At 43.7% G+C, this 27,373-nt stretch overlaps 1 protein-coding gene across 1 annotated transcript in view; it reads right to left on the minus strand.

The window, feature by feature from the left end:
- SETBP1 (SET binding protein 1) overlaps positions 1-27,373 on the minus strand; it is a 263,504-nt gene that overhangs the window by 205,022 nt on the left and 31,109 nt on the right. The window contains 1 exon segment of the mRNA XM_082335560.1: positions 7,759-7,842. Coding sequence (XP_082191686.1) covers positions 7,759-7,842 — 84 coding nt within the window.

Here is a 27,373-nt window from a genome sequence, read left to right on the forward strand (position 1 = left end):
ACACTCCAACCAATGAGCGGGTCCTTCTCTCCATCTGCCACCCTCCACAAAGCCTTTGCACTTTCCTTGCACCTCACAGCTCTCAGCAGCTCTGAGCAGGCCGTTCAGTCTGCATGAACCTCAGAGAAGGTGGTATCTGGATTCATGTGGCATCTGTCATCTAAAAGGTGGCTGACTGATACTGACCCTGCCATGGTGTTTTCACGTTGGCATTTGCTGAGGGGAAATGGGAACAAGATAGAGTGGGAAAGGCAGCAAATGCAGCCAGAGTGCCAGAAATCGATGGGGAAAGATGGTCCTTACTATATCATAATCAAATGCACAAGTCCAAATCTTCACCTATGCCTTTTCCTCATTCATCTGCATGTTGTCCCTGTCTTGGTTGAGTCTCCTTGCAGCAGGTAGGCGGCTAACATGGAGGGCATGGGACTACTTGGAGCGGCTCAGCAGTGCAGCTTCTTTTCCGCCTCTTCCCTTCTCTGCCCATGTAGAGAGACCAGTGAAAACAACAAAATAGTTATTAATGCTCCCTGGAGTTGCAGAGCCTGAAATGACATGAGACAGCATTTTCTTCAGCTGCTTTAGTTCTCTTTTAGCATGCATGTTTGCCTTTGAGGAGTGTAAACGACCCTTTCAAATTCAGGATTTGAGACTGATGATGACAATTGATACGACTAATTTTTTTCATGTGTGAAGCACTTTTCATTGAGAGGGCTCTCAAATTGTTTTTCAAAACTGTACAGCTTCCCTTCATCCACCATTGAAATGAACCTACCTCCGAGGTGGAACAAAGGACCCATCAATGCAAGGTGGCAGCATGCATCAATTTAGGGCAGGAAGTGAAGAATAATGCGTCCCACTGAAGGCACAGGGTCAAGTCAAGTTGGCAGAATACGTTTCCTGAATGAGAGCTAAGACAGAACATCATCTCCAGGACTCTCATGCTCCAACTCAGGACGGAAAGTGCCATGGGATCATCACTCACTAGAAAAGGTCAGAGGCCTAAGTTTTACATCTCCAACAGGGGCAGGGCACCGTGTTAGAGCATGCATTCAGAACTGCCTCAAAAGAAGAAACACAATTTGCTGATTGTCATTTCTGAAGCCTTTCCTGCAAAAAAAGGGCACTATGAGTTTTTTGGTCCCCCCCTTCCTGTAGAAAGGAAAGGTTCTATTGAACTTCAGTCTATGCTGTGCTACACTTTACAGGAAGCCCAACCCATTTTGAAATGAATATGAACTGTAAGAGGAGACCACAAGGTGGGAAACTCTTGAAGTGAGTACAAGACTATTCATAAAATGAGTGAGAAAAGGAAATAGGTGATTATAAAAGGTCATTAGAAATGTCAGCTTACCAAAGGCATTGTATGAATGGAGGTGTAACCCACTGCAACACAAACTTATTACAGCTGAACTTGCAAAGGACATCTATAACCTCAATCTCTTTTGTTCAGAGGCTTACATTTAGGAAGTTTCTTTCATAACACCATCTGTCCAAAACTTACATAAATCCAAAGAATGAGGACTTATACACCCAACTTCCATTGCACAACTGCTTTAATTCCACACAACAGATGAATGAAACCAAAAAATTTTGCCAGCCACCAGGAACACGGATGCTTAGCAGTAGATTCAGCAATTACCAAAGCCCAACTGCTGTATGAATTTGAGAGGTCCAGAGAAAAGGCAGCTGATGAGTCTCTCATTCAAATACCTTTTGTCCCCAATCAGATCCCATTGAGATGAAGAGATTTCCAGCTTTTAAAAAAGTTTTAGATTAAATTTTCTACAGCATTTTGATTCACCAAGTGGAACTGTTTCCCCCCACGGCACCACCAGCAGCAAGATAATTGTAGTGGGTGAATGCAAAAGCAAAGGTAGTTCACCTGGCTGAGACCAACACTCATCTCATGGGGGGAAAAACACTCTGATCTCGCAGGAGAAACAAGATGTAGAAGTGTATATGATTAAGTATTTTGGAAAGTAAAAGATTAATTGGTGGGATAAACGTAATGACAGAGCTACAAGGTTTGCTTTTAATAGGTACCAGTGCCAAAAGGGATGTGTTTATCAGTGGTCCTCTATGTAACAGTACCCTGAGATCTCTAAGGACTGAATGATGTAGGACAATTTCCTATAGTCCCATGTTCCTTTTATGTTCACCTAGCCTGCTTTATTGAACGAACAAAATGCTTTTTAAGGGTGCTTTACTGCCCAGACACCTCAGACATTCAACATCTCTCTTTGCGTTTTACTTCTGGTTTTAGCTTTTTAGAACCTGTACAGAATCCAGTGATTTTTCAAGCAGAGATTCAAACTCTCCCAGAAACTTGGAGGAGGAGATAGTGGACAGCATACCTTCACTCCCCCAGTTCTCTCCTCCTGCTTTCTTCCACTCATGTATTTCCAAGTTAGCAAATGCTTTCATTTATTTTTGTTACTCTTATTTCTTTTAGCAGAGAGAAACATTAGCCATGGGAGTGTGATCCACACTTGCTCAGATGGAGTGCGGGAGCCTTTGCACTCCTTCACTTTGTGCTTCAGTGCATTTCTTGCTGACAAGAGGAAGAATGCAAGGGAGAGCCAGCGAAGCTAAGGCAGATTCTCCAAAACCTGGTGTCAGCCCTCTGCTACACCCTCAACAGATATTACAGTGCCAGCTGCCAAAGGAACTTAGCTCTGACAGAGTTCAGGCCAGGCCAGTTTGCTATTTAAGGAGGTGGGTTTATTTATGTACTTTTTATTCTCCTTCCCTCCCCTCCCCTCCAAACTGCCCCCCCTGTTTTTTAAGATCGGAAACTACTAGTAGCCCTCAGCACATAAAATTTGTAAGTGGTTTACCAGATAATTTGTATTGGTCCCTTTGTATTTGTTGGTACTTTTATTCTTCAATAAATTCCTTCAACCATTAAACAACGTTATTCGCACAACTACTTTGGCAGAGATCAAAAGAGTGTAGCAGGTTTGCTCCAAGTTTCTACTGCTACCCTCCAGGTATCGAAGAGCTAGATGGAGACAAAAGACATTTTTCTTTCCTTTGCTCTCTTCTAAAGGGTTTTTTCCTGGATTTCTATACAGTCAATGAAAACATTTTAAAAAGTAATTAAGTTGGATTCTGGGGGGGTAGAGGGATTGGGAAGATTGGTTTCAATCCAGTACTTACTTATGTCATTGTGCTTTTGCTGAAATAATGATGACATTCATTGATGGTACTGCCTTACCTTCTTAAAAAGAACCTGTACTGCTAGGAAAACCAGAATAATTATGAATTAATCTACTGTCTACTCTTAGCAGACCTCTGGTGGCACAAGTGGTAAGGAGACGTATTTTGGGATATACAGATATACATATACAGGCCTGCAATCCCCAGTCCAGTGACCTGGAGAGAGAAGCTGGACTTCTCACAACTTTGTGCACAAGGTGAACAGTGCTGCACGCATCACCTCAACAGTGCAGTGTTTTTTCAAGGAATCCAGAAATCCTCAAAAAAGGTGGTTGGTTTGGTATCTACTTGGTACGACTAGACTCCCAGAGAGCTAGCTCATCTGCAGTCTTGTCAGCTGTTGAAACCTGCTACAAATATTAGAATAGACCTTAAAATCTTACCCTTGCAAGGACTACAAGGTTATACTGGAATCTACCTAATTTTAAAGAAGGAAATCAAGTGGACAAATAAAAAAAACATCACAGAGATTATTTCATCCCCAACACTGAATTCAACCTTTGGAAAGAGGCAAACTCTCGTGAGGCTTCAGAGGAAAGGAGGACACTCAGATGAGGCCGAAGAAGCCCACAGGGGAAGCTACCTATTTAATTTCTGGAATGTGGACCATGTACGTCTATTTTTAATTTTGAACCAAGTTCCTCTGCCTCCTGCCAGAAGTCCTGAGACCTGTGCTGGTGCAACAAGAGGCATCCCCTAATAGCTATTACTTCTTAATAAAGAGCAGCACTTAGGCAAGGGATGAAGTTACTGTTGGAGGGGTCATGATTAATAATGATTAATCTGATCCTTGCCAACATGAACTGGATCCACCATTCACTAAATAATTACTCTGCAGCATGGATACCGTTTCCAGAGAAGGCATACATTTGTCATACTAAAACCAAAAACAAACACGCAGAAGGACAGGAGGATCTGACTTCTCAGTAACACTTGAGCTCACACAAGCCACCGGAAAGGTTAAGCAAAGAGAAAAAAGAAAAAAATCAAAGGGTAAGAGCAGTTAAACGTTGATGAGCTGCCTACCTTTTGGGAGAAGCAACAGAAAACAAATAAAACTGAACCCCAAGAAGGCAGACGTGCATGTGTTGAGAATATGGAGCACTCTGCTACTTCTGGTTCTCAACCTTATGCATACCTCTAATGTGCACATTATTTGTACACCCACACATTTTTCCCCTGTTTTTAAATGACATTTTTCTTTCCTTAGAAAGTACACAAATGAAATCACTCTCCAGGAACCATCTTTTCAGCTTTATATTAATATACTACTTAGCACAAGGAAATCCAAGTCCAGGATTGCCATTCTTATGCAACAACGCACCTCAAATAATAAGCAACAGTATAATAATTTATGGGGAGGCATACATTACTGGGAAACTAATAACCACTCTGAAGAACATATATGAACCTTACAATTACAGTAGGATATTTGTGGTGCAGACACTTGGTTCTGGGCCTTGGAGCACAGATGAATTTCACTCCCACAAAGCACACAAACAACTGGTAATGGTGCCAATGGCAGCTAAGGACACAGCAGTTTTGCTGCCAAGAGGTAGTCCTATTTTGGGACTACTCTCAGTCATCCTGCTTCACTGACCCAAAGTTTCATCAAGATCATCCATGGAGGATGGGACTCTAGTTCTTTAGTGTGCTCAGCTGTATTTCCTTTGAGGTTTTCAAAGCCTTTGTGGGATTTATGTTGCACTGCCCATCCTTGCATCTCATCTTGTAGGGTTTGATTTGGACTGGGAGGCCATACAACATAGACCACCAGTCCCTCTCTTGCTCTGGTGGAAATCCAACATTAAAGTTGGGTTCCTTGTGACTGTTGTGAAATCCCAGCCCCATGTGAGCCTGTTTGGACTTCTGCCCTTGACAGTGATGGAGCCAGGATTTACACACTGGTGACTTGCACCATGGAAAATGCCATGCAGATAGGTACCTTTGGATATCAGACTCAGGGAAGCAGATCTCAGGTCAAGGAGGTTAAGGTGCCTTATCTTTAGAGGTGTATTGGAGAAATGCCAGTAAATTAAGTCCCCAGCAATGGGGTAACGACTTGGTTCAGCTGGCAATTTTCACTGGTGGGGCAGTGTGTCTAGGACTTTTTGCAAGTTTCCAAATTGACTTGATTGATAGAATGAAAAAAATGAAAATCTTTGCAAAGCATCACCTTTCACAAAAATTCAGCCAAAATGTAGCTGGCTAGTCCCAAACCTTTAAATAGTTAATGGTATAAAAATCACATACCTATTTATGTGTACATTCATTAAAATGAAAACTAAGTTGCATTTTCACACAACTTTACAGAGGAATCACAGGAAAATACAAAGCAAGACTGAAAAAAGAGAAAGAAAAAGCTCCCAACAACAATGATAAAGGTAAATTTTTAAAATCTGAGACAGAGAGCAGGAGGAGGATGTAAAGTTCAGCAAACAAAACTAAATCCAGTCCAGTGTTTTTCCCTTTCACAAACTGAAACAAGCTGTTCCTAAAATAATGCTTCCTTAGTTTTCTGGCAATTAGTGTCCTGAAGGATTAGCCTACAATCGTCAGCAAGTGTTTGCCTTTCCCAGACGATGTCACCATAGAAGTCTGTGTTTATCTACAAGGCCCAGGGGATAATTTATAAGCTGAGCTGAGGTCCTCCATTCACAGACAAATGTTTCACGCTGCCACCCACCCTCCTGTACTAGTTTCCTCCCCATCCACCTCCTGTCCCCTGAAATACTGACAGGACCCTGCCAGGGGCACAACAAATGAGCTTTACAGCCTTTGGAGCAAGCACTTGCCCAATAGTTTATGCTGATACAGCAAAAAAAAAGTTACTGAGATGGTCAACCTATCACTAGACATCAAAAATTTGATTTCAGAAAGCAACTGAATGCAAAGAATAATTTATCACTGGCCCAGAAAACATAAAAAAGAATGGGATTTTTTTTCCCTCCAAAAACTATTGCCCACTCCATAATTAAAGTATTGCCATCAATGAGTTTTAGGTCCAACACTCAGGGTTTGTTAGAGATGGTGTTTTGTAAAACCTCTCTGCAATCAAGATGTTCCCATTTCATTTTTAATCTCTACTACAAGTGGTCTGACCCTGCTCTAGTCCTGTTGTAAATCAAGAGTACCAACCAGTGTACATCAAAATACAAAAGACTGAAATTGCTCAAAGTGTTCCATTTCTAAATTAATTTTCTCCTGGTGTGTTGGAATCTCAACATAAGAAAATTAAGCTTGTATTTGAGAGAATGGGAAGCTATTCTTTAAAGAAAAGTAATATGAATCCTTGTCTCGATGGTGAACTAATAGTATAGCTCATGACAATGAATTTATTATTTTGAAAATATTAATTAAAGAAAAAAAAAACAACATCAACAAAAGACTCAATCCTACAAAGCATTTATAAGTGCGACCAACGTTCCTCACAACAGAATCCACCACAGGATAGATAGAGCTGTTCTCAGATCTTCTCAGACATTAACAAAACAAGTCTCAGAGACATTGTTATTAATTAGGGTTGATGAACATGTATGTTGAAAATGAAAAACATTTTTCCTCCTGAGAATTCATCTCTTTTCCCATCAGTAAATTATTGGGAGTTCCTGAAGATTCACGGACATTGAATCTGCTTCAGGTCTCTGCCTGGTCACAGGTTCTTCACAAGGTACATTAGTGAGCAGAGTTGTTTGATATTTGAGATCAATGGCTTCACTCTACCACATTTAACATTGGCTGACCCAATATTTATAAAACGTTTCTGCTCAAATCAAGTTTTGTTTCATCTTTGGCACGAATGATCTCTGGATTAAAAATTTTCTTTAGCTACAAAGCCGGAAGGCCATAATAACTGAAAATTTTGACAGGGGCAAACTCAGCTGGTCTGATTAAGTGCAAAATGGCAGGAGGTGGGAAGCTGGCTGTCCTTCAGAGTGCAGTCCACTTCACTTGCAATTACTGAACCCTACAAGTGGTCCCACTGATGTCAATTTGAGCAATTTTAGAATAAGAGGACATTCATTCCAAGTAATGAATATTGAAACCTCGCCACCAGTTTGTGAACAAGTTTTTCCATGTCTATCATGAGGAACCTCACTAAAGAATGTTCTTGTGATGGTGTCACTTTAGAAGAAAAGCATGCAATGAATGGCATGTTCCTCTGTAACTACTGCTCATCCAGGCACCTACAGTATGAGACCAAAGGCTGCATGTATTTAGCCAGCAAGGAATTGCAATATTCTTTAAAAAAGGCATTGCCTGGAGTAGATTTTTATAAAGGAACAGAATTCATGAATAAATGAACCAGATGGGAGTAAGTCAGGCTAGGGCATTACTAGCTCCCAGTGCAATAAATCCCTGATCTTGCTTCAGGGTTTTTCTACAAATAACAAATATAAAACCATTAATGTTGTATCGTTGTCAGCCACACCAAAGACTGTGGCCAGGAACACTGATATGCAACAGCACAGTTCAAATCAATCAGATGTTAACATATTCTTGTATTTCCACCAGTTAAGGTACATATTGACTGACCTGATCTGAGTCTTTCACTTGAGCATTTTTCCCTTTTCTGCAACCACAACTCAGGAGCAGTTTTGCATCTCCAATGACTTTTCCCTACAAGAGATAAGGCAAGAAAAACATCAGCACAATCTGAACCACTGAAGAACAAGAGGCTTATATTTATGACCAGAAGCAGGAGAAGAAAGGGCATTAGGGAAGACTGTGGACTTATCCTGCATTTCTGGGAGACACCTTTCCACAGAGTGGTAGCTCTCAAGCTGCCAAGGAGACTTCTGCAATGGTAAAACATCACAGTATAAGGGATGTAACACAGACAGGGGCAGAAGGAAAGCAAGGTGTGTACAAAAACAGTGTGAATATGGGCAAGCCAAGCTGAAAAGGAAGAGGTTATTTTAACTCGATGTTTTCATATGCATACATGAACAGGAACAAGTCTACTACACTCAGTGTCTACAATTACCAAACTGGAGTGACTTGAGGTAAAGCCCATACACCAGCATTTCTGTTCACCGTTACAAGTTAGTGCGTACTTGCTTCTATCGTAGCTAGATTTGGTGAAATAAAGTCTACAGGTGTGACTTGTCCACATTTGGCCAACTGGTCCATATAACCACTGGCAAGTCCTTGCCAGGAATTTAACAGCCCACCCTCACCCAACACTGCAGTTTGCTCACGCAGACCCTGCAGCATCACTAACGTGCTACGGCTGATGGAGATTTCCAGAGAAACAGGGCCACCTCTGCCTCCTTTTGCCTGCAGCCAACAGTTTAGGAAATAAGCTGAGCTCAACCACCTCCTTTTCATTCACTACCCATCAGGTTGACTGAGCGTGACCTGACCAGCGATGTCCCTCACGTTAACTTCGTTCTTTTCCAGGGATTATTTGAGTCATTTTGGATCTTCACCAAAGCATTTCTGGAGCTTATCAGACCTGGGCGTCTTGATAAATCACCATGGCAGAAAGGGACTGGGATTGCAGGTTTGGTCAGTGTTCCTTGAGCTCAAACAGTAACACAGCCAACTGAGTCCCCACAAACCCATCACAATTACTTGCTTTCCATAGGCATACACACAAAGACATTGACTTTTTTCAGACTTTTGCTGTCCATAGCTGAAAAATAAACACTCTCAGCATCTGCTAGGCAACAGAGAGAGAATCTGCTTGCGTGCAGCCATGGAGAATTGTGAGATTTCAGCTGGATGAATTTATATGGAAAAGGAGACTTTAACATTAAAACAGTTAATGAGTTTAGCCAAGTGGAAGCGCTCTGCCCTAAATGATGAGGAAGGGAAAGGGCACAATTAAAAGGAATTGCAGCCATTGCTCAATGTCAGGGCACAGCAGAGAAATGACCCTTGGTGGCAGGAATTATAAACAGGCAGATAAACTTCTGGTCACCTCGGGAGAGCCTGCAACCTGCCAGGTGTGGTGAGGTTTCTTACTTGGTGACCCCAGCATCTCACAAGTCCCAGCAAGGTTAGATAATGTGGAAAAATTATCTTTTCTCCTCTTTCCAGAAGAGGTGCTGGAAACAAAAAGACGCTGAAAAGGCTGTACGTACACCTGATACTTAACCGTAATGCCCAATATTTGGGCTGCTAATTGCAACCTGTCAAACGTTGAGATTTTCAGGGGATTACTTCCAACTGGTATCCTCTGCCTGTGACTCCCATCTATCAAAGATATTTTGCTCTTGCCCCATTACTACAGTCCTTCAGCAATTAGTCTGTAATCTCATAAATTTGAAAACCATTCCTCAGAAAGAAGTGATTAAAGTAAAATTTATAGCAGTTGTATTAAATTATTATGTTAGAGATAGGAAACTGAGGCACAAGGAGAGACTCGTCTGTCTAACCAAAGGAGACTTTCTAGACACTCCACGGTATGTAAAACAAGTTAGAGATACAAAAGGACCTGAGGGAGACTCACACATTTCCTAACAGGCAGCTGATGGACAGACAGGATACCTTAGGATGCCTATAGCAGCAAGATACACCTGGCTTTAGGAAACTGAATCGATACATGCCTTGCTGATGGTCAACTTGTCCCAGTATCCACTGCAAAGTCATTATGCTGAAAAAGATACTCCAGCCCTTTTTATACCACAAACCAAGGAAAAACTCCCATTTTAGGCACTTCTCTGGCTTCTAGGATATAGTGTCATGCAACCTGAGCTCATGGCAAACCATGGCCCTGTTCTCCTGTCTGGCTGGAAGTATCACCAGCTTTATTTAACAGAGAGAAATGCAAGATGTTGCCCATAACCACCTGGAAAATCAAGAACAGAGGGGGAATATGAACCCAAAATCTGATGGTATTTTTCTTTTTCCCTCACAGTACAAGAATGCAGGGGTTCTTCCATTCCCTAAAAAAGTAAATGAAAGCAATGCACTGGATGAATAATCCCATCTCCTTTTCCAACTGCAGATGCACCTCTCCTAATGTGCATCGCCTGAATTAGCTACTACTTCCACCTTTTTTTAGGAAAGCCTACTGTGGGCAGATGCTTAATTTGGGGATAGGTGTCTAACATTAGGCAGCTAAGTTGAAAGGCAAAAAAAAAAAAAGCATATGGACAACATTTGCAGCCAGTCGCAACTCCGTTCGAGAGCAGATGGAGGCCTTGTCATTCAGGGGTTTCCTCACATACACCAAGTGGTTCAGTGGGGATAGGGAAAGGGGCTTTCGTTTCGATGCTTCTGTCTGGAACCAGATTAGAAGAAAGCACGCTTTTCTGCAGCACACGCCTTGTGTTATATTAAACATCCATATGCAACTTCAGCTTTTATTCAGCAATCTGAAACAGAGCCCTCCAGGGTGCTAAGGGTCAGTGAGTTTTTGTTTGTTTATCTGTATGTTATTTACAGTTTCTAGTGCCCAAGAAGCTTGTTAAGAAATTAAAACACCTCACTGGGGCTATCCTGCTGTGGTTGCTGCCTCCCATTATATCCCCCACTCCTCAATCCAGCAGTGCTTGATGCTTGAAGGGAAGGGAGAACAACACTGCAAAGAGAGAAGCCTCATCTCACTGAGTACTAGAGACATTCAGTCTTAATTTACAGAGCATCATTTCCGTTTTTCGTGGCCTTTTAATTACAGCATTGGGGAGGAGCACAGTCGTCTTGAAACCTCACAGATGTATTGCTACTAAACACTCTTGTGCCGCCTGCTCTTGATGCAATGCTCTGGTTTAGAAGTAAGTAGGCACAAGGATTTCCAATGGAGGAACTCACTTTGCCTTCTGCTCGCTCCCACCCATCGTTAGACATCTCTCTTCCCAAGGCAAAGAGCAAGAAGGCTCCTCGGCGAGCATCGAAGAGCAAAGCACATAGGTCCTGTTATCCCACCTCTTACAGAGAGTCTCACTGGCCTCACTCTTCTCCTTGCACCACGGGCTCCAGCAGTTGACCAAAGTTTGCAGAAAAAGATGACAAATAATAATAGTAATAGTAACAGGCTTAATTATCTCAGCTGCACGGGTGACAGGAGCTGATCAGTCGCCAGTTTTAACAGCCTGTGGTCGAGAAACACCAAACTGCATCACCCAGAAGTCAAATGAGGGCCAGTCACAACTCGCTTCACGCCAGCAGCTCTGGGGGGAGGCGTGGGGGCACACAAAAATTGCCACTGTTGGGGCAGCCCCAGAGGCTGCGGTGAGCCCCAGTGCTGCCATGTTGCATACAGAGGTCCCGTGTGGAGCTGCCAGACCTGGTTAAAGAAGTCAGACGTGACGCATGTGGCACTGGCAGGCCTCTGTGGAGCTGCCAGGCTCTGTGCTCCAGAGGAGCTGGCTGGGATTAACTGGAGGATTCCATCTTCCTCCTGCTCTCCCAAGTCTGCTGCTGGAAAGATCAGCAGGAAGGGTGGGCTTGGCTTAGCAGCACCATGCCATGCACCTTGCAGCTGCTAGCAGGTCCAGCTGGGCTCTGAACTGCTCAGTTCCCATCAGTGCTCCTCAGTTTTGAGCAACAGCCATCGAAAATACTGGCAGTAGCCTCACCCCCAAGGAGTTGCTGCAGCCCACCTCCACTTGGCCCCTGGAAGGTCTCACTGGCCAAACCTGGCCCTGGCTTTCAGCTGTTCAAGTTCTCTCCAACCTTGTGCCTTGCAATACCCTCAAAATGTCCTCCACCAACAGATGAAAACATGAGGTGCAGAAAGGATCACTAAGCTTTGACCCATGGCAACATGGAGAAGAGCACAGCTTCCAGTGTGGCCTTTCCAAGGTTTTTATCAGCATTTCAGCTACTGAAGCAGCCTGCCTTTTCACGGAGAAGTCCTTTTCTGAAAGACCTTTACGAAGCTGAGCTGAGCAGCACTTCACAGCCTCTTCCCTTTTTTTCCTCTCCTGTCTTATGCCACCAAAATAGCTCTCCAGCATGATACCCACATAAACACAGCAGCAGTGCTAGATCAGGAATATCAAGCATGTAGGGAGGCGATGCCATCCTTCTCTGGCTCCTTCCCCATCCATGCAAATATCCCAACATTTCCAGGACCGGAGAGCACATTTGCAGCTACCTCCCCTGACATCCTGCACCAGGCATGCTGTGCAATTCAGCCTGCTGTCCTGTCCTTGAGCTTAATGGTTATTTTGAAATAAAATCATTACTGTTTTTCACTATGGACTACTTAGTAACAAGCCAAGAGAAACACGGTGGTTTTTTGTTTTTTGTTTTTTGTTTTTTTCCTAAGGCCATAATTCAGTCTTTCACCAACAAGCAAACATGCATGTAGTACTGCAACAGTGAACCCTAAAAATAATCCCCATGGGTGCATAAATGACATTGGGGAGAGCAACGTATTCAGTGTTTCTGTTTTTCACACTGTTGTGTCAGGGTGATCCACACATCTTGAAGATCTAGTGCCCAAGTGCCTACAGTGGTAGAGTGGGAGAGAAGGGGGAAATGAAGGGAAACAAGAACTGAATCCAAGGTGGAGGCAAGCAGCAGTACAACAGACAGCTGGTGTTTGGGTGGTGGTAAATCACCCTGAAATGAGCCTCTTCCCTCAGCTCAATGAGGCCTAAACAACAAAGGAAGGCACAGCTTGCAGCCGGACAGCCTGCTAGCCAACCACAGACACACATGACAGCTTCATTCAGGAGCCCGGAGTCAATACAAAAGCTTCGAAATCAATCCGACATCCTGCGACCTCAAACAATGCGCCAAATCTTCTCAGAATTGGAGCCCCAAATGAGGGGGAGCAGCATTCAAGGGAGATCAAACCGCAGGGCTGGCATTGAAAGGGACTAAAAAGGAGAAGAATGTTCCCAGTTTATTAATGGCGAGGTCTGGCCGGCTGCATCCCAGCCGCCATAGGTTACGTTCATTAAAGGGCAGCACTTTGCACGTATTATGCAGAGTGCCCAGAGAGTATGTGTGTGTGTGAGCATGCCCCTCACTTGCTAGAGATCAGGATGTGCCTTTCTGCTTAGCACTGTTGTCTCCATCAGAAATTCCTCCTGTGTGAACCGCAAACGGATTTTTTTCCCACTTGAGGGACTGTATGGGCACAGATGCACACACGCCCTCACACATACGCACGCTCTCTCTCATCCCTGAGCCTGAAAAACATAAAGGAGCTCAGACAGGCTCTTTCCAAGGGAAAAAAAAGCCCAACATTTCACATCTCATTCCCTTCTGGCCATACTTTCAGCTCACACACACACAAAATCTATTACAAAAGGCTGAAGCATTATGCGATTGCAGCTGCTGCTGATGGAGTTGATTGCTCCATAAACCCTTGCCTGGTCCTACATGCCATAAAGGATGTGGTCCCACAGCACAACAAACCCACAAAGAGGAAAAAAAGAAAAAGAAGTGCTTCAGTCGCAGGAGCTGCCCCCTCTTGGTAGGATTGCCCCCTCTGGGGTAGTTTCACCTGCAGCACCACACACAAATGACACCCTTCCCCCTACAGCAAGAAAAAAGCCAAGCAAATCCTTTTTATCAGCTTCCCTTTGAAGGCAGGTGGAGAAGTAGAAAATAGATACACACACACACAAAAAGATAAATGCCATTTGCAAAAGTACTGTTTGGATTTGCCTGTCTTAATTATCTTCTTTTCAGCTGCCACATATTTGAAAGAGTCAGACCGTGCAAGATTTCTCCTCCTCAGCTGCACAGCCCAAGATGGAGTGCTCGCTAGAGGAGGTCAGACTAGAAAAACACTTCTTTTTTGTATTGAAATGGGAGTAGATGAAGAGAAAGGGTTGAATTTTTCAAAGCCGTCTACAGATTTTAATGCACGTTTCCCATGCGTTTTAACTGAAGACGTGTCAAAGTCCAATGAACTTTGCTTTTAAAGTCTCACACTGGTCTTATGTTCAGAACACATATGGCTGTGGGAGTTAGTAACCTCCCTCAAATTTAGAGAAACTTAGGTGCACAGAAACTGAAAACAACAATAACAGTTCCTTAGGATGCAGCAATTTCGACATATTGTATTCTCAAAAAATGGGGAATCCAGCATTAAGGCTCCACAAAAACACTTTATACTTCACTCATTCACTACTGCACTGAGCCTATGCTACTATTACCACAACTCTGGAGTCCTTAGAAACTATGAGTATGATCCCTATCTCCTCCTCTGAGAAGACAGTTCTAGTTTTACATTGTGAGCATGTTATCCAGATATCAGAGGGCAACTGGGCAAAGACAAGTATAGCAGATTCAACAGGCTTTTTCTCCAGCACAAGGTAGGATGGCAGGTCAACTCCACTTGCAAGACAAGATGAGGCGGTATTCGAACCCCAGCCAGGAAGACTGGAGAGGTCTCTGCCTGGTTTATCAACAGTAGGACAAAAGGTCCCTCAATTAGCGTTCGTAGAAAGAGGAAAACTGCAGCCAGGTTGAGCGAGTGCCCAGAGATGTAGTAGTTGAGTGGTAGGAAACGTTGGAGAGTTGCAAGAATTCCTAGCACTGCAGATGAAACAGAGTCTGCAGAGATCAGATGGAGAAAGATTCAAGGTTAAGATTGTTGGAAGGATAATAAGGTTGAAATCTTTCACTTTGAAATATGTTTTTCTTTGCATTGAAATAACACCTCTTGTTTCAGATATCTAGTGAGTCCAAATTACTTTTTTCAAATTCAGGAAAACCAGGAAAACTACTGAGCTCTTATTTGGATGAGCTGCCTTTTTTTTTTTTTTTTTTTTTTTGCTTGCTTACCTGCTATTTGAATAATTTAACAATCTGTCTTAAATATTTCACCAATAAATCACAGGCTTGTGTTTCTATTTCATGTTAAAACTAATCAGTGGAGGAATGCCTGAGCTGGAAGTTAAAATTCTGCTCCACCAAGCCAGCAATGCATAATCATTTCTTCTCAGACTCTCTGGTGAATAAGAACGTCTCTGCAAAATTAATGTCTTATAAAAAGTTCTTTGTGCAGGCGTAGAGCACAACCATGGTTCACAATCATCTGCATCCTGCCAATAGGGCTAGAGATTTCCAGAGTTAATTGGTTTGTAGAGTTTTCCCACCCCACCAAGTACAAGCATGGAGCTCACAGCTGAATCCCATCCACAGGCACATCGAGCCAGAGTCCCACTCCGCTGGTCAGGATGTTGATAATATTCATAGAACTCCGAATGGTCCATACGAGTGCTGATTCTATTGGGATTCTGTGCTTGTTCCCATCAAAGAGAAGCAAATAGAAAAAAATGTTGATGTTGTTGGCCAAAATGAGAGATTTTTAAAAATGTCTCTGGGGTGAAGGAGATGACAGCCTGTACCAAGGAACTCCAAATCTCATTGAGCATCAATGGGAATAAAACTTCTCAAGTTCTTAAATTGTGTAGGCATTTTTAACTCCATTGCAATGAAGTTCTGATGCAAAATCAACACATTTATAAAAATTAAGAAAAGTACACCTACCCCTCTCCTCCACTGCCTCCCAAAGTCCCAGTTCATCAAAATGAAGCCAGGAAGACTCACATATATATAATTCAGTGCAATTAACTCTAATTTTGTCCCTAAATCACTGAGGCACATTCATGGCAAGACCCACTTTTGTCTCAGTCAGCAAAATCCAAAATGCATGAACGATGTGAATAGATAGCAAGAAGTTGATAGCTAACATATTGAATCCAGAAAGCAAAATAGAAGAGAGAAAAATGAGTGTGAAAAGAGAAGGGAGGGGGGAGGGCAGTAGCTGTAAATTATGTTATTACTAAGCTGCCTTTCATTTTGTTTTGTGTCAATTTTTTACTTAGTTTTGCAATAAAACTTTAAAACTCATGCCTTTTGCTTCAAAGAACTCTACTGTGGATGATCTTATATTGATATCCATAGTAATGTATGAGCAAAACATACACAATCATATGCACAGATAAAAATCATCATGGACAACATGATTCCTCTCCTGCAGCTGGGCAAACTTCTCCACACTCCTTCTCCTAAGCCTGGCTGGACCTCGCCTGGAGGAGGGTCGGTGAGCTGGAAATTGGAGACATGTCCTCCTCCTCCTCTTCCTCGTTTGAGGACAGACATCTTCATCTTTCCTACCCGTGTGCAGCCGACAAGACTTCCTACACAAACTGACACGGAAACAGCCAATTTACTGCTTTGTGTCAGGAATGTGGCCAGGGCTTTGGTCCCCTGCGCCCCAGACTCCCTCGGCTGGGCTGCTTGATCCCAAAAGGGGTTATCCCTTCCTCCTGTCCCTCCCCGCCAACACACACTCCTCCTCCTCTTCTGCTTTTGTAACTTATCTCCCTGCAAACAACTTCCCAACAGGAGCTGAAATTAAACAGGCTGCCCATATGCCATGGCTCACTTGTTGTCTGTTCCCCTCACTGCCATCTGGCCTATTTTGCTCAGCCAAAGGGAAAAAAAAATCAGGGAAAAAAAAGAAAAAAAAGAAAAAGGGGTGGGGGGAGAAGAAGAAGGATAAAGCCAGACACAATAAGGACAAGGAGGGAGGTGATGATGCTGTTTCTCGCATCTGCTCTTTGGCCAGGCTCCCAGATAGATCAGTAATGGAGAGCAGCGGAACCAGTGACAATTAACCCAAACACAGTCCTGTTTATTTAACCTGTTCAGAAAGATCAGCTCATGTGCTGCTCCCCTGGCAAGGAGGCACCACACTCCAGCAAGGAACTTCCCACTAAGAAATCTCCAGCCAGAGGAGGCAGAGATCCTCATATCCTGAACTGGGCTGGAGAAAACCCCCCAGATTCTTCAGAGCACAACCAAGCTGCTGGGCTGTTTTCCTTAACTTTCCAAATCACCTTATTTTTTTATACAGGCAGGCAGAAGAGCAGGCACAGGCAAAAGAGCAAAGAAAGATGTGACTGGATGTGGGGGCAGTTGCAGGTCTGCCCTGGTTTTGATGCACACTAATTTCTAAAGCTCCTGACCCTGCAAAAACGGAGGAAAGGAAAGAAAAAATAAAAAAGAAAAGAAAAAATAAAAAAGAAAAGAAAGAAACCAGAAGAGGAAAAGCAAAATGATCCCAAAGCACCTCGTTATTTCCACGCTACTTCTCTAAACACAGAAAAGTTTTCAGCCCTGCAAGGTGCTGAGCACAGAGATTGTTTTTTTTTTAAAAGGAAAAAGAAAAGAGAGTAGCTCAAGAAACTGCATGGCTCACCATCACTAAACATTTGTACCAGGCTTGGGAGAAAGTCTGGGAGTGAAGCTGTGGGAATAACAGAAGTTATGTTTGTTTTTCAAGCTGAAATGAAAACCTCAAGATTAAAAAAAAAATAGATTAACTTGAAAAATAGTTTTCTAAAAAGGACAACTACTAAGCCATTTACTCAGCAGAATGAAAGGGGGGTAAGAAAACTGCTTTTTCAACATATTTTACTGCTTTTTCTTTCTTTCTTTTTCTAATTTGCAATGAGACATTGCATATACCTGCAAAGGCTCGTGCATGCGGTGATAAGGAATTTAATTGCGTTCCAGTCCTCTTACCTAGCTTTGCACATATTTAATTCTGAGAAATGGGAGCAGAATTCAGCTTGTGTTTGGCTGCAGAGCGCAAACTGCGGGTAGTACAGAAGCTTGTGTGCAAAAAGACGTGCCTGGCATTAAAAGCCATACGGTTGGTTTGTCTCAAGGCAGACACCGCTGAGCCATGAGACGATGATAATTACCATTAGAGCTCCATGAGATGATGGTGGGGAAGCCCCTGTAGGGACAGGTGGCTGGGGAGGAAGAGCAGACCTCCTCTTTCCAAGGTAGCAGGGGTTGCGTGCAAGCACAGAGAAGGCTCAGGTGCTTCCCAGAAGCAAAGGTGTTGCTGCACAGACCATTAGGGAAAGAGCCCTTCCATTAGCCGTGTGGCTACACCTGAGTCCTTCACAAACACAGAGGACAAGAAGAGACTTTCCTGCCTGAAGACAGTACCTTCTGATTCATGCTTATGTTTTCCTATTGTAGCCTGACTCTACAACAGAGCAAAATTGAGCAGGTTGAATGTTTTCACACATGATCATTCCTCTGCTTGCAACCATTGAGCAAAATGACTGCTGCCTGTCTTAGGCTCCTCATTTTTCTACAACTGCATCTGCACATGTAGGTAGGTAACATGCAGAGCGTGGTAACAGGTGCCCCAAAGCAAAGGCTGTGTTGATTTTTCCAGCAGTTGGGCTTGTGGTCCTTACTAATAGAGAGCGTCTCTTTCCCCATACAAGCAGCCTGCTTGCAGCCTTCAGAAAGGAAATGGTTTGTGAATGCAAAATACTTTGTGACAGTGGAAACAGAAACCAGAAGTTTGCCTAAAACCGAAACACAGCAGCATTTTCGCCTTTATCGTTGATGCAGTCACCCCACATTGGGGCTTCCTACTTTGGGATCCATTAAAAGCAGCAACAACAACAACAGACAGAAAGAAGTCCTCTGTGAGGAGACGAATTCCACCACAGGTTTCGGCTGACATCACCAGCCCGTCCACGCTCCTGTCTTGTGGTTTATGAGCTCACTATGAAGCACCTCCATGGAGTCATTCCCTTCTATCTTACTGCAGCCCATCCATTATTCTCAATCTAATTGCTTCCACAGTGCAGCTGCAACAGAGATATTTCCTACAGCTGAACATTTGTATTCCCAAGAGTTGGCACCTGCCGGGTCAAGTTCCTCAGTCTTTACATTTGATGTTACTACAATGGGAAGATGTTCTAGTGAACAGAAAAGCACACAGAGCCAGCAATCAATCTGATTCCCCTGTTTGGATTTTCTTTTAAACAAAAGGGGACTTGCCAAAGATCATCTTATGTTATTCTATGGAAACAGGATGAAAGAAAAGGGGAATGGTGTCGAGCACAATCTGTCCCATACACCATTAAATCAGAATTCCCCAGTTAGGGATAACAATGAACTGCAATAAAGCCAAAGGGAAGGGGGTGTAGTCTGGAAAACTGGGAAGTAGTGGAGGCGGGTGGTGGGATTTTTTGTGTTTTTATTTTGAGATATGAGAGCTGGGAGCCACCAACACTGAACTAATGGCATTCAAGCTGACTCCTGAACACTGTGCACTCACCTGGGGTCTCAGCTTCCTACAAAACCAACCAATTCATCTTGTGAAGAGAATAAGGATGATTCCTATTTTGTAGCTGGCAGTAAAAGCCCCAGGAGATCCCTGGTGTGCCCGCTCTTAGGATGGCAGCTGCAGCAAGTGAAGGAGCAGCAGGTACCATCTTTCACATTTCTAACTGGAGCTTTTAAGCACCAAGCCACTCCAGAAACATATTATTCACATTTCCACTCTCTGTAGTAAGGTTCCAAAATACTTTACATCTGCATGTTGGGCTAAGGGAAGATGCTGTCCTCTCATGACTACACTATTGGTGTGATGGTGAGAAATTTTGGAGTCCTGACTTGCTTTCCCTCTGCAAGTATTTTGTATTTGGAAAGTCCCTTTAACTCTCTGTGATTCTTTCCTTCCTCCCATGTTTAAGTGTAAGAAATCTTTTCATTATAGCGCTTCTCCAATGAGCCTGAGAGAAGGTTTTCAGACCATTATTAGGATTATCTCTAACCTAGCATACCCAAGGTGTTCAACCATGGCTCCTTGATTTATGCCAACAAAACTGAAGGCCTTCAAAAGCTCTCCCTTCCAAATACTGGACTAATCCAGGGATACTGGATCCATCAAAATCCAGATAATTCAACCTCTAGCAGGTACAAGACCACTAGTAGTGAAATTCAAGAGATTGTGTTAGCCCATCTTGGCCTCACAAAGGCTAAAGGGCTTTTGTTACCCTTAAAGAGGAGCTTCTTCAGTGACATATCATGGCTAACCATGCCAGCAAGACAGGGAACACGCTCAAGGACTATTGCTGCAGCATGTTGCCACTCGTTGGCCAAGGAAGCCTAACCACATTGCTAGTATAAGGAATCAAAGATGTGAGAGTAGCCTGAAGACCTGAGCCCTTCCATCCTGAGAGTCCCACATCTCCCAGACATGAAGTGGATGGGTGCTGGTGCAAGGCTGCAATGCTTGTCTTAGCTGGTGTTTCTCGGTTTACCCCCTTAAGGGTGTTTTAAGGCCATTTCCCTTTCCCAGCTCCCTGTGTCAGCTGTCTCAGCACCCGGTTTGGAATTTCAAAAAATCCCCAAGGCTTCAAGTCACAATGGGTTGCAAATCCACTATTTAAGACTGGACCTAAGCCTACACCTTCATATTGCTGCAAGAGCTGGACCTAAAATTACAGGAACTGGAGTGGTAATAGGCAAGTCAGTGGTGAGCATGAGGACATACTCAGCAGCCGGCCAGGCAGCCTAATTTGCGGCAAAGGAGACAAAGCATGACTGAAAGTCCCTTAATTCCCAGCAGAGGCCAGGGGCAGCCCAGGCGGAGCAGCAGGGCCAGGACACTACCACAGCAGCTGAGGCTCCTGCCCACTGGAGCCAGCCTCCTCCCTCGCCTGCCTGGAGTTTCAAAGGCCTAAATCAAACGAGTGGGAGGAACTTGAACGCTTATAAATCTTCAGTTTTGAAGTTCAGTCTTGGTTTAATAACAGTGTCAGTTTTGAAAAAGAAAAAAAAAAAAAAAAAAGGCCCGATGGTCTCTCCTATTTAGCCAAATGCGGCCAAAAAACCCCATGTTTATTTTCGTTTGCATTCCCCAAAGGCATTGTAGATTTTTCTTTGGATGTCTTTCTTTGACAAAAGACTTATACTTTTGGGGAAAGCAAGGAGAACTTCTTTTTTGTTCAAAGTCTGAGTGAGGTTTTTGCAACCAAACTTATCAAACTTTACGAAACTTTTCCTTTTCTTCAACTCCCACCTATGTTATTTTACCATCTTTTTCACATTCAACATTAAATTTCACCTACACTTGCTCATTGTATTTGCCTCAGGTGTAACAAGAAAAGTCAACGGGGGAAGGATGAAGTGTACCTATAATTCCTAAAATATTCCAAAGAAGCAAAATGTCCTGTAGGAAATGGGAATGAACTGAGATACTGTCCTCGTCACAAAATGCTACAGCAATAGGGCAAACAACTGAATTAATAACGTCACAATGTTGATAGCTCTTACTGTAAAATACCTTCCCTCCTTTCAGCCGCAGATGCTAGGAACTTCATTGCTCTGAACTGTTATCACCCATCCCTCCCACCCACTCATTTGAGAAGATAAAAATCAAGGTCTGGGCTGCTGAGTCAGATTACAAACACCCAAACAAGACATTTACTCAGACTTGTTTTCGGTCACTTCTTCGCTGAAAATCTGTGTCATGGGGCTGGCAGGAGGCTCTTTTAACCTCTGCCAGAGAAATAAGCCACTGAGAAGCAGAAATCACATGCGGGGAGGAAAAAAAATAAATAAATTTTCTTTCTGAACAGGGCAAATTTCTAAACTTCTGGTCAGAAGCTGGTTCTTCTTAACATAAAATCCTGAGCAACAGAGCAGATGACCCTGGGGAAACATGGCCTGGAGGATAAAGCACCAGCCTGGAAATTGTGACATTTAACCTTTTTGGAACAGCAATATCATGTATGAATAACCTGTGACAACTCAGGTTAGGTTACAGCTGTGAGCCTCAGTTTCCCCTGAAAAATTATTTCCAAAGTGGTTTGGCTCTCTTCACAAAAAAAGCTCTACTAAAAGAGGCCGATATTACAGGTATTATTTTAGAAACTAAAACCTTTGAGGTGGCCAGACTCACCAGTCCCCTGAGGGAAGCTCTTCTCTTTTTGTTACATGAAAAAGTACAATTTCTTACTCCATGGTGAGCTCAAACTTCTGATTGTTACAGCTGATGACACCCTGGCAAAGCTCAATTTCCATTTCTCTTGGGTTTCTTCAAGTATCTTTTTTAGTTTCAGTTTATATTTCCTGTCTCACTCCCCACCCCCCCTTTCATTTTTGGGGCTTCAAATTCAAACAAAAACCAAAAGCATCGCTGACTCAATATCTTTTTGTATTTCTCTTGTTTTGACTAGTAACTAGAGCAGGCCAAATAAAATGAAACAATGCTTAGATACCACTTTGGGTTCAAAATGTTTTGTAGACCTTAGGAACTACATCCTTTATCATAGAGGATGGTGTGTACTGTCATATCCCTTATTTGCAGAGAGGGAAATAAAAACAGAGGAAGTTTAATGGCTTGACATTTTCATTTTAAGCACAAAATCCATGTTTCCGTTTCCTTGGTGTGCATACCGGGTGCACCTGGGTTTTGAGGTCCAAACCCCTTTGGATTTTAAGCCCCAAACATGTAAATGTGATGCAGCACATGTGCTGAAAATATACATGATTAAATAAAATCAAACCTCCCTTGCTGAACACAGAAGGGAGAAACTTCCCTTTTGGAGGTGAACAGGGGTTCACGGCTGGGAACCATGGTCTTTGCTGTAAGACATGGTTTCGTGTTGGTCTCTGATCTGCTGGCCTCTCAACATCCCCAAGCCAAATAAACAATGGGGTGTTTTTAACTGACATTGATTGACTTCTGATCCTTTTGCTCAGTTTTTTCTGGCAGGGTTGCAAATGAAGGATCAGTTCTTTAGTGATTGTGGCTAGAGCCATTAAAGCTCCCTTGCTCCCTTTCCTGTGAGGAGTGCAGAGGACAAATGCTCACATGTTTCTCCTAATTTCAGCACCTGGGAATTATTCTCCTGTACCCTGCAATTTTGACCTCTTTTCCTTTCAGTGCCACTTCCACTCAGAAAACAAAAATCCAGTCCCGGGGGAATATACAGGATGTTTTACATCCCAGGACAACACTTTCAACACTTTGTTTTGGGACTGAAAAAGGAGGCAAGACAATCACCTGCTTGAGTGAGCTCTTTGGACGAGGCAAACAAGTGTCACTTTGTTCTCACTTGTGCAACCCAGGCAGCAGCTGAGGGGGGTACGGGAAGGTCAAGACAGACCCATGATTTAAAGGCAGGAGGATGGTTTGGTGACTGAATGAGCTGCGGGTTTCACTTTCAGCTCTTGCTGATACAGAGATTACACAGAGAGGAGGCATGTTAGTGCCTCAGTTTTCCCACTGTAAGGTGGTGAACATGCTGCCTACTCCCATTACAGGGCTCCTAATAAAGGACTCCTGAATCAAGGCACAAATCTGCAGCACCAAGCAACCCAACATACCAGCTGTTTTGTGGCCGTGCACCTAGAAAATAGTTGTCCTTTGCCTTGCTCCAGGAGCAGAAGTATCACCCTGACCCAGTCACTCACTTTCCAGGGCCAGCCATAAGGCAAGGCCAACAGAAGGGAACCCTGGCAGACCCCAGCATGTTCTACTTGAAGAGGAGCCACAAAGCAAGGCAAGCTCTCTTTCCCTTTGCTTAACAACAAAGTTTTGGACTTGCTGATGAATGCTGAAGCTTTAACCAAGCCCATACTGACTAAAAAAAAAGCTCCCGACTTCCTGTTGGGTGTCTTTAAGGAGCACATAAGTCTTCAAGGGCCCAAAAGCAACAGAACTTGCTGGCCATGAATAGGATATACCCCTGCCAAAACCTTCCTCCGCTGCATCTATGGCATTCACCAGAAAACATTTTATAAGCCAGTCTCTGAGTTTTATGACATGAGCATATAGAAGCAAATGTAAACTTCGTTGACCCTCGTGCTGTTTTTTGGCTCAAGGAACTGCTTCTTTTTACATAGTTCTTCCCTTCTGCCCAGCTCCTTAACTAACTACAGATTTCTAAGAAAGAAGGAAATTACATTAAATGAAACCCTTTTCAGTACATTATCAGCTTTAGCAGGAGTATTTTGGGAAGGGGAAGGCAGAAGGCTTAGAGCAGAGGGGATGTACAGGACTAAATCACCCCTTGGAGGAAGATGTCAGGGTGTGTGTCATGATTTAACCCCAGCTGGCAACTAAGCACCACACAGCTGCTCGCTCACTCTCCCCACCCCAGTGGGATGGGGAAGAGAATTGGAAGGGTGAAAGTCAGAAAACTCATGGGTTGAGATAAGAACAGTTTAATAACTGAAATAAAATGAAATAGAATAGTAGTAGTAGTAGTAATAATAATAATAACAATAATATGCAATAATAATATACAAAGCAACTGATAGACGATATAATTGCTCACCACCCGCCCACCGATGCCCAGCCTGTTCCCGAGCAGCGATCACTGCCCCACGGCCAACTCCCCCCAATTTATATACTGAGCATGATGCCATATGGTATGGCATAGCCCTTTGGCCAGTCGGGGTCAGCTGTCCTGGCTGTGCCCTCTCCCAGCTTCTTGTGCACCGGGCAGAGCATGGGAAGCTGAAAAGTCCTTGACTGGTGTAAGCACTGCTCAGCCACAACTAAAACATCAGTGTGTTATCAACATTATTCTCATCCTAAATCCAAAACACAGCACTCTACCAGCTACGAAGAAGAAAAAATCAACTCTATCCCAGCTGAAACCAGGACAGTGTGAAAGGCCAGCTAACTGCTTTTGGTCATATCAGGCTGGAATTTCCTTCTCCCAAGTGCCACTGGAGCCTCCCACCCACATCCAAGAGCAAGCAAAGGATGCAGGAGGGCCAGGCCAAGGCAAGATTTGGTGCGGCTGACCTGCAATGCATCGGATAAACACAATTTCTCTCCCTCCACTTTCACAATGACTGTCACAGCCCTGCCCGGACATGCAGGCATCATGCATCAGTTGCGCTTGAAATACAGCTAAGTATTATCCACACTACAGGTGGATGTACTCAAGGGTTGAGTAGTTGTCATGTTTTACTGACACACCATCAAGTCTCATCTGCATCGTGCGCTGAAACAGCTCGTTGACCTCCTGACCAGCAGATGATAGCTGGATCCTCACAACACCCAGATTTTTCATGATAGCACCCCCATGCAAGAAGCTAGACTTGCAAAGCAAGACTTCTGTGGCCGCAAAAACATTAGGAATGGGTCAAATTCTGCTTGGGAGACATTTTGAGTTCAGTTTTGACACTGCAGTTGCATGGAAAAAATGACTGAACAAAACGTAAGCACCAGGCTCCAGGGATTTCCATGAGTGTAAGTGCAAAATTTTGGAAACAGGTTTAGTGGGAATGGTGTTTCCACTGAAGTCTTCCCCTCCTTCCCCTCCCTGGCTGGCTGACTTTCCCAGAGTCTCGATTTGCAGCCTGCCTGAATACCACTCAAAATATTTTCTCAATTAGAGGAGAAAACAGGAATTTGCCACTTGTCTGCCTCTATTCTGCTGCCTGTCAGCATTCAGCAAATATTTCAATCGTAGCCCTTTGCATGCTGCTAGCCCTGCTCATTTAACCTTTGGCCCTTCCCTAGGCTAATCCATCGGCCTTTACCTTCAAATCTTTACAGCCAAGGGCTGACTGCAAGACAGGCTGGCAGGGAGGGGAGGGTGAAAAGGGTTTTTGGGGGGGATAAACTTATGCCAGACTCCATTGCAATTTTGGAGAGGAGCAGATAGGGTGCAAATCTCTGACCACGCTCCTCGAAGAATTCAATTACTAGCAGCTGGGATTTGCACTTCCATATCTGAAAGACGATGAGGAAAATTAACACATTTTTTAAAAAAACAAGGAAGGAAGGCCTCCGTCATCTCAGCTCTCCTCCACATGGCTGGCAGCATCCTAAGGCAGGTACCTAATTGCCCACAGAGCCTTTGCTCTTCTTCTCCCACCTCGATGGCTCTCCTCCCCATCTTGCATGTCACCAAGATTAGTAGCTAATGGTTCCGCTGTCAAAAGCACATGTGATGAAAATAATGCCCAGAGCGTAGCCTGTCAGCCTCAGAAGTGCCTGCTCGACTTTGATGGCAGAGAACCTGGAAAGCCCATGCCTGCCTGGCCTCCCCCCTGGCCAGCCGCTCAGCCAAGCATCCATCGCATCTCTCCTGGGGCCCTGCCCAGCCGCTCGCTGTATGAGAAATCACTGACCCTTCCATCACGTGGACACTTTAATTGTTCACATCGGTATTTTGTTTCTCTCTACTGTAGACAGTTTGCTGTCTGTTATCTGTCCTTCATATGTAATTAATTGTGCTGTCTCCTGGCTCATTAGAAACAAGCCCCTCTCCTCCCCTTCCCCCTCTCCCCTGTCCAAGTCACAGTGTGCATTATTTAGGTTAAATCATGTTTAAGTAACTACATAAATAGTAGATCGAGTTTGCCTTTTGTCTAGGCTGAGACTGTTGCTTGGCTCCTTTCTCAACGTGCCAGACCAGGAAAGCCCTTATAGCTGGAAGCTCTCGAAGGGAAATCCACACTGGGCAGAGCAGCCGTGCCACCCCAGGAGCAAGGGAAGGTCCTCTGAGCAGAAGGCTCGTCCAGTAGGTAACAAGGATGAGCTGCCAAACTTTAATAAGGCAGGCGTAAAAGTCAGCACTGCAGAGCAAAAATCCTGCCAAGAGGATGTTCATCATCTAGCAAGAGGTAACAGCAAGATGAAGGTCAGGTTTGGTTTGGGTTTTTTTTTTGCCTCTGTAGCTTATTCTAGCTAGCAAAATGCACTTCACATGACATCACACATCCCGTGTCACCGCTACCATCTGAGCAGATCTCTCTTACAGCTATAGCATTGAAACTCAGGTGCTCCAATGCAAGTGAAAGACTTCTTAGCTTTCATTCAATTACAAATGAAATGAGAGCTTCTGAAGTGGGTTCCCTCAGTGCACCAGTTAAAAAAAAATAGTTGAGGATGTGGGTATACAAGTTCAAGCAATCTAAAAACCAACATGAATCATTGCCTTGAAATCAAACAAAACCTGCACCGAACTGTCTTAAAGGGTTAGAGTAGTTAAACTAAAGCCTGTAAAGTTCATTTCCTCACTTTTCTGGGCCAAAGCTTAAAGTCCTTGTAGACCATTTTCCTGTGCAAAAGCACCTCTAATATCAGCTGATGTAAAGATTTGAGGATTTAAATATCTGCTTCTAGCTGTGAATAACCACTGACAGAACAAGCATGAGAAAGCTTGTTTCCTCGAGATTTCCAGCTTAGCTTAAGAGATTTAATCATCTGGATGAGCTTCGGGTGAATCACCTGAACTTTTGGATACTGACTGCAGCCAAGACCTCCCATCTTCTTTGTGTGTGCACATCCTCACTGACAGACCTGGGCTAGCCAAGTGTTTTAACTGATTGGACTGGGCTCAGCTTTGCTGGATTGCCTGCACAAAGGTTGTGAAGGACTTCAATGAAGACTTCCACATGGAAGCCACTGCAGACATTTCCAGTGGTGTTACAT

The sequence above is a fragment of the Platalea leucorodia genome, assembly GCF_965183815.1.
Source record: "Platalea leucorodia genome assembly, chromosome: Z".
Classification (NCBI taxonomy): Eukaryota; Metazoa; Chordata; class Aves; order Pelecaniformes; family Threskiornithidae; genus Platalea; species Platalea leucorodia.